The 16,642-nt window shown below is 31.0% G+C and overlaps 1 protein-coding gene across 1 annotated transcript in view; it reads left to right on the top strand.

Moving 5' to 3' along the window:
- The window catches only part of LOC149553031 (haloacid dehalogenase-like hydrolase family protein), a 381,367-nt gene extending 374,894 nt beyond the window's left edge, over window positions 1-6,473 (top strand). Inside the window, exons 26-28 of the mRNA XM_089788543.1 lie at window positions 4,957-5,204; window positions 5,600-5,749; window positions 5,874-6,473. Coding sequence (XP_089644669.1) covers window positions 4,957-5,204; window positions 5,600-5,749; window positions 5,874-6,011 — 536 coding nt within the window. The 3' untranslated portion in view covers window positions 6,012-6,473. The remainder of the gene's footprint in view (window positions 1-4,956; window positions 5,205-5,599; window positions 5,750-5,873) is intronic.
- Window positions 6,474-16,642: the final 10,169 nt, after the last annotated feature.

Here is a 16,642-nt window from a genome sequence, read left to right as displayed (position 1 = left end):
CCATGGCTACTCCTAGAGGGTGGGTCCATCATGGCTACTCCCATGAAAAGAAATGCAAATGAATGCAAGTGCTCATCATAGAATCACTCGACGTGATGTCATCATCTCATCATGATGTTTGCCAAGGCTAGTCCCAGAGGGTGAATCAACACAAATGCAGGGTCATGCACTCTCTTACATGACCTCCACCATGGCTACTCCTATAAAGTGAGTCCATCATTGCTACTCCCATGAATAGAAATACAAATAAACACAAGTGCACATCACGAAATCACTCAACATGATGCTCACCATGGCTACTCCCAAAGGGTGAATAAACACAAGATTTAACCTTGTGTTCCCATATGGCTGCTTAAGTGCATTTTATGCTTATATTTAAGCAGTTTAGTGTTCTCGTGGAAATTTAGAAGTGTCTATAAAGGATAATTTAGAATCTCTAGCTATTTTATTAGAGCGGCTATTATTTAGCAATTGAAAATAAGCTATGCGAAAAGAGGAGGGGCTGAAAATAAGCAGTCACTGCTTATTGCCAAAAACAACACATGGCTCCACAAACTTTTTTCGCTCTTTTTTAAAAATATTTTATTTCTAAATTCATATTTGTAAAAGTATTATCTAATCAATTAATTCATAATTTAAGTTTGCTGCTTAAAAATAAGCAGCAAAACATATGTTCATGGGGCCACAAGCCCCACAATTATTTCCTATAATTGTTGAGCAGCCACTTCTTACCAAAATAAGCTAAGCAGTGGTATGAGAACATGCTCTAAGTCATGGAGTCTCTCCCATTACATCCATTGTAGCTACTCTTGGAGAGTGGAAAGAATAAGTGCTCATCACAAAATCACTCAATGTGATGTTGTCCTCTCATCATGACGTTCACCATAGCTATTCCTAGAGGGTGAAAAAAACACAAAGTGCAAAATCATAGATTCTCTCTCATGACATCCACCATGGCTACTCCCAGAGGGTAGAACAAGGGATCTCACCTCAAACACTGATAGAGAGGAATATATTACAAGAGTTGACACCTCAAGTTTCTCTGTCTCAGAGGAAAATGCTACAAGAGTTTGCACCTCAAACTTCTCTCACAGAGAAGAATGCATGAACAAGGGATTGCACCCCAAACTTCTCCCTCATAGAGAAAAATTCATTAACAAGGATTACACCTTAGACTTCTGCCTCACAGAGAAGAATTCAGTAGAGTTCATCTCAAGGAATCATTGATGCAAAATTCCAAATGTTGTTGAACTTTCATAAGCAATCCATATGTATAGGTGCCTCTTTCCGTTAATTCAGCCAAACACAATTGCAGAAGGTCAAAAGAATATTCAGGACAATCTAATGCAGCATAGGTAGCTGGATGACCAAGCTGTCTTCACTACACAAGCTCCAAATACATTCAATGCAACTCATGGCCTGCACAAACTCATGCAACCGCTTCCTCTGTTTCCATTAACTTCCATGGCTGAAAAGACCCATGCATTCTTCAAATCCGACAAGCTCCAAATTTTATGAAATATCAAATTCCAACTTTAATTGCTGAACATATATTCATGGCAACACTCTTAGAAATATTAATATGAACTTTAAAATAGTCCATGGAAATTAGCTCGGTAAGGAAATAATCAGGGTGCAGGCTTTCTCAAATACCTCCTTATACTGTAGTGCCATCTATAGATAAATGTAATGAGTTGAAAGTATTCCATGATGGAATCGAGATGGAGAATATTGCATTCAAATAAATAAACCCCAGGATTAAAACCACAGGAAAACATCTTTCAATAGTTTTTTCATAACAAGAGATCAAGAGAGAATACTTAGGTAAAATACTGCATTATGTGAATTTGCTCTTCTCTGTAATTTTCTGCACTAGTAATTTTCATAACAATAGATCCTCCTAGTCTGCTGATTTCTCCAATAAGGTGAAGTCACTTGATGACCTTATAAGTTATTGGATTAATCAGTTTTGTCAATCTTGCAAATCATTTCAGAGATCAGGAACATCGGACAGTGAGCAATCGATCCTAGAGATTCACAATGGCCTCGGCTTCATACATGTGAACATGTACTGCGATATACCTAGCAAAGATATTCCCATTGCAGTTGCATGCAGAGCATTGTCAAATCATATTTGGATTGACATATACAGATTGAATTATCACATCTTTGCAATATAGAGCAATCACATAAGTAGTTTCTGAAATAACCATACCAACCTTAATGACTACCATTATCAGGGCTTGCTAACACAGTGATTACCATCATTATGGCATACAAGCATCAGCAACATACATCTTTAGTCAATTGCCTATATTATTGGCTCCATAATACCTTTAATCAGAAAATGCAACACCAATTCTTTACCAAAATCATCAAGATACACCTCTTGTTACATTCATGCTATCCGATCATTGACCATTGCTATTTTGTTTTGCATCTCAGGGACTGGCTGCTCATATTAGATACTGCAATATTCATATTGTACTGAGTCAAGCTTCACCATTGATAGCTGCAACATCACCAAGAATACATTCCATTGATTACGGACTTCAGATCAATTTCCACACAGCGACCTTTCCATTCTGTCCATAATCGCATACACCAACCAGTTCACACTACGTCATTGCATCCACCAGTTATACATATTGCCATCCCATACCAACTGAACATTCTCACTCACTGTCACTATATTATATATCTAGAAAATGGGCCTTCCATGGTCAATTCTCAGGAGGACACAATAATATACATAGTGATTGCATGTATCTACAGCATCATATACCTCAGTGATTATATACTACATTGCACTGCAAGCATCTGTTTGTATTTGATTGCATATCGATTGTATCTGCACCTTCCAATGTGGTTACTTACATAGTAACGAGACTCGCCGCGAGTCGGGCGAGTTGTCCGAGTCAGCGAGTCAAGTTACCTCAGCTGGGTCAACATGACCCGTGACCCTGGCTCAGCGGGTCAACTCGGCTGACTCGCCTAACTCGGCTGGGTGACTCGGCTGACTCATCTGACTCGGCTGATTTTTAATTTTTTTGTCTTTGTAGTTACGTAATCGATGTATGTTACGTATGTGATCAAATTACCTTCTATTTTATGATGTTATTGTGTCTTTAATCTTTATTCAAGAATGGGTGCATGGAATTAATTTAAATCCAAAAAATCTCTAAATTTCAAGGGTTTTATCACTTTGCCAAGTCACTACCGAGTCACAGGCGAGTCCGAGCCTTGCCAAGTTACCCATGCTGAAAACATGTATCTGTTTCAGTGTCACCTCTGAATGTATATTGCTCTGATAATAATTGTTGATTGCTGATTTTTGCTTTCAACTTTGTGTTGTCGCTACATTTTTGTGTTTTTAGTACTAGGGACATTTCAAGTTAGTTGGGCCATTCTTTGCCGAGTAACTCTTTGCTTTCCAATAATTGATCTTCTTGCTTGTTTTCTTCTGTGTTGCACAAGGAGAAAGGTCTGAAGTTGGCAAAAGGAGGAGGATTATTGACTTTTTCCATTTGGGATGAGAGCTCAGAAAGTGGTATTGAATTGCTTAAGCATACTCATATTCCTCTTGGGTTCCTCTAGAGCCATCCAAATATCAAAAACTTAAGTCATCCCAGCATTTTTTTAAGAAGCGTGCAGTTAGGCCATCTGGCTCGGGAGCTTTATTTAGAGATATTGGAAACACAACTGATTTGATTTCCTATAAAGTGAAAGGCTTGAAAGGTTCACTTAACAGGGGAATGAGTTCTAATAAGTCGTGAGCATTTTTTCAAATCCACCATCCTGGTTTTGACTTTGAGCTGAAAGAATATTAGAGAAGAAATTAAATGCTTCCATTTGAATCTTATCCCTTTCTATTGCTAGAGATCTTGGATTGTTGTTGATCTGAAAAGCAGTATTAGATTGAGATCTCATCTTAGATGAAGGGTGGAAAAACTGTGTTCCTATCTCCATCTCAAAACCAAAGCTCCCGAGACTTTCGCCTCCAACATAAATCCTCTCTGGCTAAGATCTCATATTTTATTTGCGACTTTTTGGAGTTGGTTTGAGATTTTGTTATTCCCCTTTTGAATTATTTTTTCGTTTTTCTTGGCAATTTGAGACTCTATCTCCGCCTTCAGAGCAGAGACTCTATCTCTGCCTTCAGAGCAAAGATGTTAATTTAATTAATTAAAATGTTTCCTTTATACGTGGACCAAAATAAAAATATTACATTTTTATATGCATATAAATTATTTTGTCATCATTATCAACATGCAAGATTTAACCGTAAATGTTATTCCTTTATTGATTATCATGATTCATTTACTGCCAATGTTTTATCATAAAAATTATTGCTTTATTGATTATCATGATTCATTTATTACCAATGTTGATATGAATTTAGTATCATAAATTTGATATAGCATTTCAGATTTTAGGTACACAGAATAGTGAACATAATATAATGGTTATTCTCCTATCTACATAGTCTAGTAATCTTCACCACTGGGATATCAGTAGAGTAATATTCTGATCAGTTTTCTAATATTCGATCAATGAAACATTTTAATTCTGTCCCAGGACTGTTGTAATGTGTTGCGAAGATTTTTTACTTAATTTTAAATAGCATATACCCTGTCCAAAGTTTCAGATTTGATACTTAGGAAATTCAGTCAAATTAAATTGTGAAGAATCCTCGCATTTTTGGATTTATAGAAGCAGCAACTTCTACCTAAAATAAGCTGCATATGTATTCCCTCGGGCCATATAGACACACACACACACGTATATATAATTTTCCTGGGTTTATTTTCTTATATTTAAAGCAAGGCATTGCCCATCAAATATTTCACACGTGTGAAATAAAGCTTAGTGCACAGATGTTTAGAATATTCGCTTACTTCGACAATTCTATAGTTTGTGAAATTTGGCTTACAATTTCAATGTTATCTGTTGCAGGAAAGTTACTTATTGCAGATACAAACAACAACGTCATTAGATCCATTGACCTGAATAGCAAAAATCCTGTGGTTCAGACGTTAGAACTTAAAGGAGTCCAAGTTCCTTCAACAATGCCAAAATCACCAAGGAGACTTCGAAGGCGTCCTTCATTGGATGCTCAGATTATCAGGATAAAACCAGTTTCTGCTATGAAGGGCAATTTACGCCTGGAGATATCACTTCTCCCTGAATATCACTTTACAAAGGTTTTTTTTTAATTTTATTACTAATTTGTTTTTTCAAAAACAGTGAAGCATGTTTTTTTCTCAATATAGGACATTTTTTAATTTCTTTATAATAATAACCAATAAGCAGAAAATCTTAATTATTTCTGACAGTATGATACTGTTAAATTTTAATAATACTTAATTAACCTTTACAAATGTGCTTTTCTCAATTTTATCACAACTTGCACATTGGAAGCAACCAAAATAGTTCTAATTTGGCGTCCCTTCAAAAACCAGAATTACTTAATTGCAATAAGAATGGCTTTATGGGGTTTAAGATTTATCGAGATATCTATGGAGATGAATCTTAATGTTTTCCAGCTTCGAATTGCCGTAACTCCTAAGATGTTATCTGAACCATGGTTTAATCTCAGGAAGCAAATAGCAAATTTGAGGCTGATGTTGAGCCCAGTGATGGGGTGCTAGTTGAGCCCATGGATGGTACCCTCGACTCTGAAGGATCTGCAATACTGCATTTCACCAGATCTGCAGAGACATCAGCTACAGTTAAAGTTAATTGCAAGGTTTGTCTCTGCACATATTCAACCATATTGACAGCCATCAGAGATAGATAACATGAATTATCTTTTTCTAAAAAATAAATCACATTTCTTTAATGCTATTATGGAACAATGTCGTGGGTTGCAGGTTTATTATTGCAAAGTGGACGAGGTGTGTTTGTATAAGAATCTTGCTTTTGAGATTCCGTTTATCACAGCCTCAGATTCCACTTCAACAGCGGATATACCGCTGTCCTACACTGTGCAGCCCAAAAATAGAGTATAATTCGTTTTGACTGGTACTAACCATCTCAAGAGGGAAATGAAGCAGAGTTTCATGCTGGGGAGAAAATTATTGAGTGAAAATACAGAAAGGCCGATTCTTGATATTGTATTGGGATGCCTTGAATTCCCGTGCTTTGTGTATACTACGTTCGGTTCGTTCGTTCTTTCGGGGAATAAATAAGCATCGTCCATTTACTACGATGGAGCTCATGATGGTATATTCTCACCATTTAGTTTTCCAACGGTATTAATATTGGTTTCTAGAAGTCTTGAGAATATTGGATATTCAGATATTCTGTAATATATAAACAAAATGGCGTTAAACATTCTTTATGCTCATCTTAGCAGTGAAATGTTAAAAGTCGTTTACAATATTCTTGGATGACATGCATCTTGCAGTTCTAATGTTCGATTATTTATTTTTATGTATTTATAGAAAAAGGTGTTCAACTTTGGGATGATACTAATGTCATGTATATTTTGTAAGAATGACGCATTTAAGAATATCCAATGCAATATAAGAACATTTATATAAGAACATGCTTTTGTACATGAACGAGTGTACTGTTAGAAGATGAGATTTAATAGAAAAATGTAGAATGAGCATTAAACAATGTAAATATAAGTTTTTAAAAAATGAAAATACAAACATAAAAAAGTTCAAGATTAAAACATAGATATAAAATTTACAATATTTAAGAAATTTGAATATTGCTTAATAAACGTGTTCAATAATTTCAATATTTTACAATTAAATTTAATTTATCAAATATGAAAAAAAAAATCATTTAAAAAAAAATCCATCAAAAATTTTATTACAAAATTTATTATGAAAAATTAATAAGAGAAATACAAAAAAAATAATATGAAAAATAGTGACATCTCTAACAAATATTCTATTGACTAAATAAATTATATGAAAAAAATAATATTTAAAAAAAAAATAAACTAATATAAAAAAATAATTAAAAAAATTAAAAATTTAATAAATAGAGATCACAACATAATCTAATGTGGAGATCACAAGTAATTATTTTTTAAATAAATAAGAAAAGAAAAACAATAGTTAAAAGTGAATATTTAAATTATAATCTTATATTATTCAAAAAATTTATTTAAATTATGCTAAAAAATATTAAATTTACCTTAGAGTCGAATAAAAAATGATAAATTAATTTATATAACTTTATAGAAGACATATAGAGAATTGATTTTAAACAAATATTTTAAATTGTAATAAAAGTATTATATATTTCTCTTAAAAAAATATTTTAATTAAATTATATTCTTAAAATAAAAATTGAAATCTATTTTTCCTTAAAATACAAACTTATATAATATAGTGAAAACACATTATAATGAGGTATCTTAAAATTAAAATCATTTAAGTAAATCGAGACATGACTAAAATTGGATTGATTTGGCCCATGGATGTACAGGTTGCTACACATATAGTAGAATAAATGTCTCTGTCAAAGTCGAAACAGAAATAATATGAACACACATATCATTTAAGAAGGCTTGATTCACAAAATCTAGTAGTGAACAAAGTGAGAGGTAATGTTAGTTTAATTACTCATTTTATTCTTGATGGAAGAGACTGCGATTGATATCATTATTGAGGGTAATTGAAACAAAGAAATATAAGAAAAATAGATAAGTACAGACTGGGTGTTCCTACAGTAGAATTTAAAATCTGGTGCAATAGGGAGTGAAAGAGTTCTAAAGAGTTTTGGGGTGAGGAGGAGAAGAAGAAGAAGAGAGGAGAATAAAAAAGAGAAAAGAAGAAGAAGAGGAAGGAGAAAGAAAAGCCAGAGGATGGAAGGATAAAAGAATGGAATGACATAGAGGGAGGTAGGCACATTCCTAATCGGTAACACGTGTCCTATGCAGGTAGGTTGTTGCTATGGCTGTGCAGAGTCACTTGAGGGAGGCATGGATGTGCAAGTAAAATTACTGGCTGGAGCGGTTTGTGCGTTGTTGTGTTTAGGGACATGAGTGTCGGGCGAAACAGTGACTTCCAACTTCATTCCTACATTGCAATGAGTGGGAACTCCACAAATGAAATACCTTGTCCCCATGCTGGTAAGTGAAATCCTGTTATTACCCCCTCGAAACTGCTCTATTGGATTACTTGTGTCGCATGATTCATATGCTCGCTTCTCAAACTCCAAGACGTTATGCCATTCACCTTGGTACTCGAACACTGTTTCAATTGATTCAATAAACCTCTTGTTCTTACTATTACTATTACTATTACTATTGACAAGGAAGAGGAGAAGAGTTAAAAGATAAATTTACCCAAGGTGTCACCCAGATGGACTGTTTTGGTGGAAGCCCAGACGGTATAATCTACGCTAAAGTCCCACCTCTGTTCATCTCCAACAGCGTACTGGTTGCATGTGGTCTTTGCAGATGCACACAAATACATATACAAAACTAACAACTTCACCGGAGCCACCATTCCTTTAGTCCTCAATGTGCCTGTTTTTTCTTGTTCAAATTGCAAAACAAGAGTGGAGAGGGGTAGGCATTTATGGTCCATACCCTCGGTATTTATTGTCCCCAACCTTCCCTTCCCACCCCCTGTTTCTCCTTCCACTAGTTGTTAAATGTTATTTTTAGATTTTCAAAATAGAAATACACCACGTTCCTATTAAAATTTTAAAAAATAATAGTGACAACTCTTTGTTTCTTCTAATTAAGGTGGACTCTAGATTAAATTTATCTTTTCTCTTGGTTTCCACACCACTAGTTACATTATTATTATTATTTTATTGTTTCTATAATATAATGATAATTCTTTGTTTTTTTTCCTAATTAGGATGCACTAATTAATTAAGGCTCAAGCTTAAATCTAGGTTCTCATACTAGTTAGATTATTATTATTACTACTATTTTTTTCATTGTTTTCATAATAAAATTTATAGGTGCTATAAATTTATCAATTCTATTCTTTATCACTCTACTTAGATTACATTTTGTTATATATGAAGATAATTTCTTTCCAATACAATGAGAATTCTCCACTTCAAATAAAATACAATATATACTTTACAATGAGAATCCTCCACTTAAAAAAAATATAATATATCAAAACTAAATTTAACATTTTTTAATCAATATTTTGAACTATATGAAAGTTCCTAATTTTCTAAATTTCTCGTCAAGCATTGCCTAACGTAATTAGTTGAACACAAAGATTACATATACAAAGAAGCTTCCAATAAAATTATAGAATGCAAAAGTGGAAAAGAAAAGAATTAAACAAGCTTTCTAAAGTTCTCACAACTTCTTACATGTAGCCTTTTTGAATCCTTATACTCTAGATCATCCTAGATACATACTTACACTAATAACATGCAATTTGATTCTTTTTTATTGTCCTCTTCACAAATGGTTTTATCCTTTTTTTCCATTAATTTTAATTTTTTAAAATTAATTCTCATTAACATTTCAAGAACTTAATTGAATAATTTATTGGTCCTTTTTAATTATTCACACTATTTTTAGTACGTACATCACATACACTAAAGACCAATAGAAGAAGGGAATTGAAGTGACTAGGTACTACCTCAATAAATTTGAATCCCCCTCTATGTGTTGCGATTGTTCTTTCTATTATGATTGAATCTTTATCTATGCGCTATGAATTCTAAGATTTGTGTTTTACTCATGTTGTGATCTATTCAGTTAACTTTTGATTTTGAAAATTGATTTAGATTTTAGTTTTTAAATTATTTTAATTTATTTGTTTATTTTAATTTATTTTTTAAATTATTTTAATTTTTTCTTTAAATATTATTTTTTAGTTTCTATAATTTATTTAGTCAATAGAATATTTGTTAAACATTTTTTTTTAGTATTTCTCTTATTAATTTTTCATAATAGATTTTTTGATGGGTTTTTTTAAAATGATTTTTTTTTCATATTTGATAAATTTAATTTAAATAAATAATATTTATTAATCTATTTAAAATATTTTAGTAAATATTATGTTATTTAAATTAAAAATTATTAATAATCTAATTTGTTCACATAAGATTATATTTTAAGTATCCACATTTAACTATTGTTTTTCTTTTCTTATTTATTTAAAAATAATTACATGTAATCTGCACATTAGATTATGTTCTAATATCTATTTATTAAACTTTTGATTTGTTAAATTGATTTAGGTTTTAGTTTTTAAATTACTTTAAATAATTTTTTATATTAGCTTAGTTTTTTCTTTAAGTATTTTTTTTTTCAGTTTTTATAATTTATTTAGTCAATAGAATATTTGTTAGAGATTTCATTATTTTTCTTTCTTTCTTTTTTGGTATTTCTCTTATTAGTTTTTCGTAATAAATTTTTTGATGAGTTTTTTTTAAATATTTGATAAATTTAATTTAATTGTAAAATCTTGAGATTATTGAACACATTTCTTAAGCAATATTCAAATTTTCTAAATATTGTAAATTTTATATCTATGTTTTAATCTTCAACTTTTTTATTTTTATATTTTCATTTTTTTTAAAACTTATATTTACATTATTTAATATTCATTCTACATTTTTCTCTTAAATCTCATCTCCTATCAGTGAACTCATTGCATGTACAAAAGCATGCGACTGCTAGTAAATAGAAAAAGAAAAACAATAGTTAAAAGTGGAGATAACAACTAATAAATATCAAAACAAGACTTAAAAAGTGGAGGGAGATAAAAACTGGTTGATACATAATTAACGAGAAGGATTTTCAATTTTTAGGCCAAATTCTTGCAAATTTTTCATCAAAAAATTAATTTTTGGGAACAAAGTTCCCACAAATAGCCTATTAGCTAAATAAGTGGCACAGGCCAAAGTTCTTACCTTTTGTATTGTAGATTGTAGAGTAAGAGAGAAGTCAAGTTGTACTCTTAATTTGTGAGGACTAACTACATCATGTTTACTTATGAGCTTAGATGTTTACTTTGATTTGAGACATGTTAATTGTAGGAGGTAAGATAGTAAAATCTTTGTGATGTAGTTAACAATATTCTTTTAAAAAGATATTGAAGAGCATTTTGACTACCATAGAATAATAGGTTATTAACACTAGAACTTATAGGAAATATTGTCATTTAAAAAAAAAAAAATAGAAGATTTTAAAATTTTCAACATTATTGCATTACTAACTTGTTATTTTGAATTCCAAGCTAGTGGTCATATACGCATAAGTGGTTTTAGATTTCCATTTATACTATATGCATCACTGATCCTTTGAAGATTGAAGAAACATTTAACATGGTAGAAGCTAAGATTAATAATTATGATGTGTTTATTAATTATTATTATTTATTAAACTCAAGTGAATTTGAACCCAAGAACTTCCACATAAGAGGCTTACAATTTATCATTGTGTTGTAGGTTCTTGCCTAAAGATTTTGCATTATTATCCTTCCAATTAAATAATTAAATATAATTTTATTTAAAAATGCTTGGAATGTACATATACATTTAAAAAAAAATCTCATATAATGAATAAGATTTTTGGATTCTTAGCTCAACTCAATACTATAATTTTATCAAAATAACTTTATTCGTTGTGAAATTTAAAATCGGCCTCCAAAATTCATATTGTCAAATGTTTAAAGTAAAGAAGCCCACCTATTTAATGAATGCCTAAAATGAATGAAATAATTATTATAGAGGGCAATGTGAATACATTTTTAAAATAAATTTACAAAATAATACAAATTACATTATATTGAAATGAGCATTTTAATTTTAATAAATTTAGTAAAAAGTAATATTAGTTTTAAGTAATTTGATGTTGCAAATGTACAAAATTAGCATTAGCTTGTAAGAGCACCAACCTCGGAAACTATTTTTTTAACAACAACATCAAACTTAAGAATTGGTATAGCAACCACCTACAATCAACACATGCTCCCACCCTTTGAAAAAAACTATAGGCATTTAGCTCAATATGCTCAGCCCTTTGTTCTATTTTTAGAAAGAGGACCTACAAAAACAAAAGGGAACTCTCCAACTATAGTCTCCAAGAAGAAGAAAAGAGCAGGATGCAGTAGAGATAGCTAAGAGGCAAACTACCCCTCAACCATTTATAGTTGTTGTTGTAGTCCCTCAACCATCTACATCGACCCCTCAATCATTTACTGTTGTTGTAGTCCCTCAACCATCTACATTTGTTCTAAACTACAAATAATTTTTTTAGTTTTCTTTTGGCATCCAAATTATCTTGGAGGTTTGATGATAAACTCAAGATTTAAAACAAAAGATTCCAACATATTGTTTGAACTTCAAAACGGAGTGGCAAGGATGTGCTAGACAAGTGGCATGTATAGTGAATTACATTTGGCAAAACATCCAATATATTCTTTGTAGCCTTATTCAGATACAATCATTAATTTATTTCTTTGTTAAAAATATGTATAAGATTAGCAAGATGGTAAGTGTTGGGGGGAAGGGCAGGTGGACATATAAGTGAAACATGTCATTTTACAAGTCAATTTACGTGTCTTGTTATGCTTGTAATTCTTGTTCTAGAACAGTATTCACAGGAGATCCATTCGAGTACTCCTCTAGAGTTTATTACAGTACACATGTGAATGTGGATGGAGTTCCATTCCAATGAGTTGGAATTGAACTAGGATACCCAATATAAATTTCTATGTTCATCAAACCTAATCTTCAAGCTCTCCGAGATAAGTGCATTGTGGAGGTTAATGGTAAATATAATCCTAGAGTTCATGACCAAGTCATGATTTTGGAGAACAAGTAGTAGAATAATGCAATTTTCATGGCACCTGTGCCATCCTAGTTACCTTAAGTCTCTAGTATGCTGCATATTCTGTCAATTTTATTATCTTCAATTTTGTTAATTAAGTTTTTTTAAAAATTCCCCCATCCTATTCCAAGTTTCACAGCTGCAACACATAATTATAAGTCATTTGATTTTTGTTTTCTATACATCAGAATTAAAGGGATTTCGCAACACAATCAACAAACTTGGTAATAGTAATGTTAGATGTATAGTATCCATGTTTGAGGAGTCATTGTGTTCTCAAATCACATTTTTCTTAGGAAAGGTGGGTGGTCATGTTGACACACCAACTGCCTTGCTATGGCTCAATATCTACAATTACAAGAGGAATTTCACAAGCATTCCTTTCAGGACTCTATGGAAAAATTATCAGCACTAGTATTAATTACAAAAGCTACATCAAGTAAGCTAGAAAAGTGTGACGAAGCTATCTCAGATGAACTAATAAAAGCACCAATGCTAACCACAAATTTCTCTACTAAGGGAAAATGAAGACTTGACCAACTTGTGGTGAACATGGGTGCATTTATTAATGATGGTTTTGTTGTGGTTGTTAATGATTATTGTTTTTAAATTCTCCTATTCTCATCGAGTACATATGCTTTGTTCATTTTCCTTTTCATGGGATTGAATTCAATGGTCCCTATGTATGGGGCTTTAGGTCCATTCAAGGACGGTGAGGGGTTTTCGTTCTTCCAGTGTCCACTAGGTATCTTAGCTAATGGTTAGCTATAACTTTGCATGCATAATTCATGGTGGAGTGGACATTTTGAGTGGGAATGGGCCTGTATTGAAAAGGGGGGTTTAGTCTCATTCTTTTATGATTGAATTCAAAGGTTAACTTGGCAAGAACGAACACAAAGAGCAATGGAGAAGAGATTTACCTATGCAATTAAATTTGGTTGATAATGCCCATATAACCCATTCCATTTGAACTAGATGAAATTATAGATCTTTGCTAATATGGAAGCGCTTTATGAAACAACAGCTGCAAGCGTCTGAAGTGTGTGTTTAGAAAATAAAGTAATTTTGTTTTAGCATGTGAAGGCTCAACTGTCAGAAAGTGAAGTGGAGCTTTCTGGAAGCCTTAATTCATATTGGAAGCCTCTTGAAAGTCCCAAACTACGAATTTTATATTTATACCAAGGATAAATTATTATTTCCATTGCTCCATCCAACAAAAATTCAAAAAAATTATGTTTTAAAATTGTTAAAAATTAAAATTAATATTGAACTATTATATTTAGATGATGTTGGAATTAATATTTTGTTTTTATTGGTTGTTTGACTTGTCAAATAATAAAATTGGCACTAAATGATTACATAAGTATCCTGCCGGAGGCAAGAACTAAAAATTGTAAGATGTAAGGTTATATATATATATATATATATATATATATATATATATATATATATATATATATATATATATATATATATATATGACTTGTGATGTGTAAGAATGATAATACATCATAAATCTCCCTAAGAAACATAGTAACAAGTGGAGTGTCCAATGGAAGATTATGATGTGTTTTACGACACAAGTATTGCACTTGGGAGGGAGACATGATGAATTTGGCAATCAGATTTTGGAGTAGCAACTTGAGTACTACATCTAGCCAATAATTATGTTAAACCATTTTATGGCTTGTTATGTGGGCATGCTCTATGTATTTGAGACATTGGATGAAGATGTAATAGACCTATGATTTGCAAAAGATTATGTTATCAAAAAAATTCAAAATAAAGTTGGCATAATAAGAGAGTTTGTATTTATAACATGTTGTAACTACTTTATTGATGGTGATTAAATGATACATTGAGGTTCATTTTGTTGGATTTTTGTCTTCAACATGTTTTTTTCAAGGTTAATAATTGTGGTGTCTCTATTATATGTAGTTGCATGTTATTACATTTGTTTATTTATTTTTGAAATGTCTAAATTTTGATTCCTATTGCATGTCTCTCTTCTAAAGATTGGTGTTAAAAATGTGACATTGTGTTTGTCAAATCTTATAACTTTTGAAAAGATATTTGAGTGACATCATACTATTAGTTGAAAATTTATTTGAGTATTTAGGTACACCTTCTTGGGAGGCCATTTCACATTCAATAAATATAAACTCTCCACATAGCTCATTGAGATGAAACATTAGAAACATCAAATTCTTAAATGACATTTTATATGCAGTATATATCAAGAGGTTGGATAATATAGAAACTCTCCATAGTGGTCATTGAGCTATGATATTAGAAACATCAAACTCTTAAGTGATCCAATTTAAAAATAATATATTGAAAGGTGGTGCAATCTAAAAATTTCAAATTACACAAGAATACTCAATCTCTCCTTTTTTTCCAAAGTATCATGTTATATAAGATGACACAAGGATATGTATAGAGTAGAAGAAATGACAAAGGCTGACCCAAATATAAATGTTGAGAAACCTTAATTATTATAAATAACTAAGATATCTCACAAAAAAATAAAATATGATGATTTCACAATGTTGCTTCAAAAGAAATGTGTGACATGTCAATGACACCCAACTCTAGGAAAGGGACCTAAGTTGCACACAAGGTAAATCTTGTCTCTTCCTTTACTCACAAAAGAATGTTATGAGCCCAAATAAATAGGATATATTAATATTCAAATAATGTATTATTATTATTATAATATAATAATAATCAAGAATAATAATATTAAAGTAAAATATAATCTATTATATATAATGATATATGTGTAACACTTTATAGAGATATAAATTCAACATAATTAGATACTAAATATTAAATATAGTTGATCTTAAAATATGATATATATAAATTTACAAATATAACAATGATATATTTGATAATATAATAATAAATCAATATATAAGATTGTATTATAAATTATAATGTAATATATTATATTATAATATTAATGAGTTAAATAAATTAAATATTATTATTAAAAAAATTAATCATATAATTAATATTAAAATTACATAATAAAAGGTCGCACCTTTCCTTATAAAAAAAGTATATAAATGAGTATTACATACCCATAAGGGATCATGTAAATGATTTTTATAAAAGAAATAGGTTTTTATCATAAATTGGAAAAAACTAAATGGATGATTGAAAGGGATCATAACAATTGGTATCAGAACAACGATCCTACCATCTTGCATGCTATCACTGCGAACTAGGAGGATTCTTCAAGCCATCTCTCTTCAAACAATATCGACATTGAATAGTGACGTCAGCCAAGGAGATCACTGATAGCAATTGAGTACTGATGAATCAAGCTACACATAGGATAAAATACCAAAAGTCTTTGAGGGTTAGTTAGTAAGCATCAATTTAATAGAGAATAACGGATAATCAAGAGCGATCAGGGAAAGGGTCAAAGACCAATGATCACATGTTCAATGCAAATAATGGTTAATCATCCTTCGATCAAATCAAAGACAAAAATAATTTTGGTCAAGGCAATGGAAAATATAATACATCACTGTTAATGATGACTCAGCAATGATAGAGTGATAAGGAAAACTAAGAAATGTGGACATATATACATACGATTGGAGATACAGTCAAAACTTTTACACATAGACAACAAAAAATAAGAACCTAATATTTTGTAAAAGGAATAATATTCTTTATAGAAAAGCTTAAATCATCCTGGTCGTTCATTTGTATATTTCACCAAAGATAAAAATGAGCAGTTAATATAGTCATAACACTCAATGATGTCAAATGGTGATGTTATTTTGTTTACTTGGCAAATAACATTATTATGACAACATCGTCGCCGCCATGGAAGAGTATTAC

The sequence above is a fragment of the Cupressus sempervirens genome, chromosome 6 (assembly GCF_028749045.1).
Source record: "Cupressus sempervirens isolate cs-2001-9-10 chromosome 6, ASM2874904v1, whole genome shotgun sequence".
Lineage (NCBI taxonomy): Eukaryota > Viridiplantae > Streptophyta > Pinopsida > Cupressales > Cupressaceae > Cupressus > Cupressus sempervirens.
Note: the sequence above shows the minus strand (reverse complement) of the source record. Positions and strands in the feature narration are given on the sequence as shown.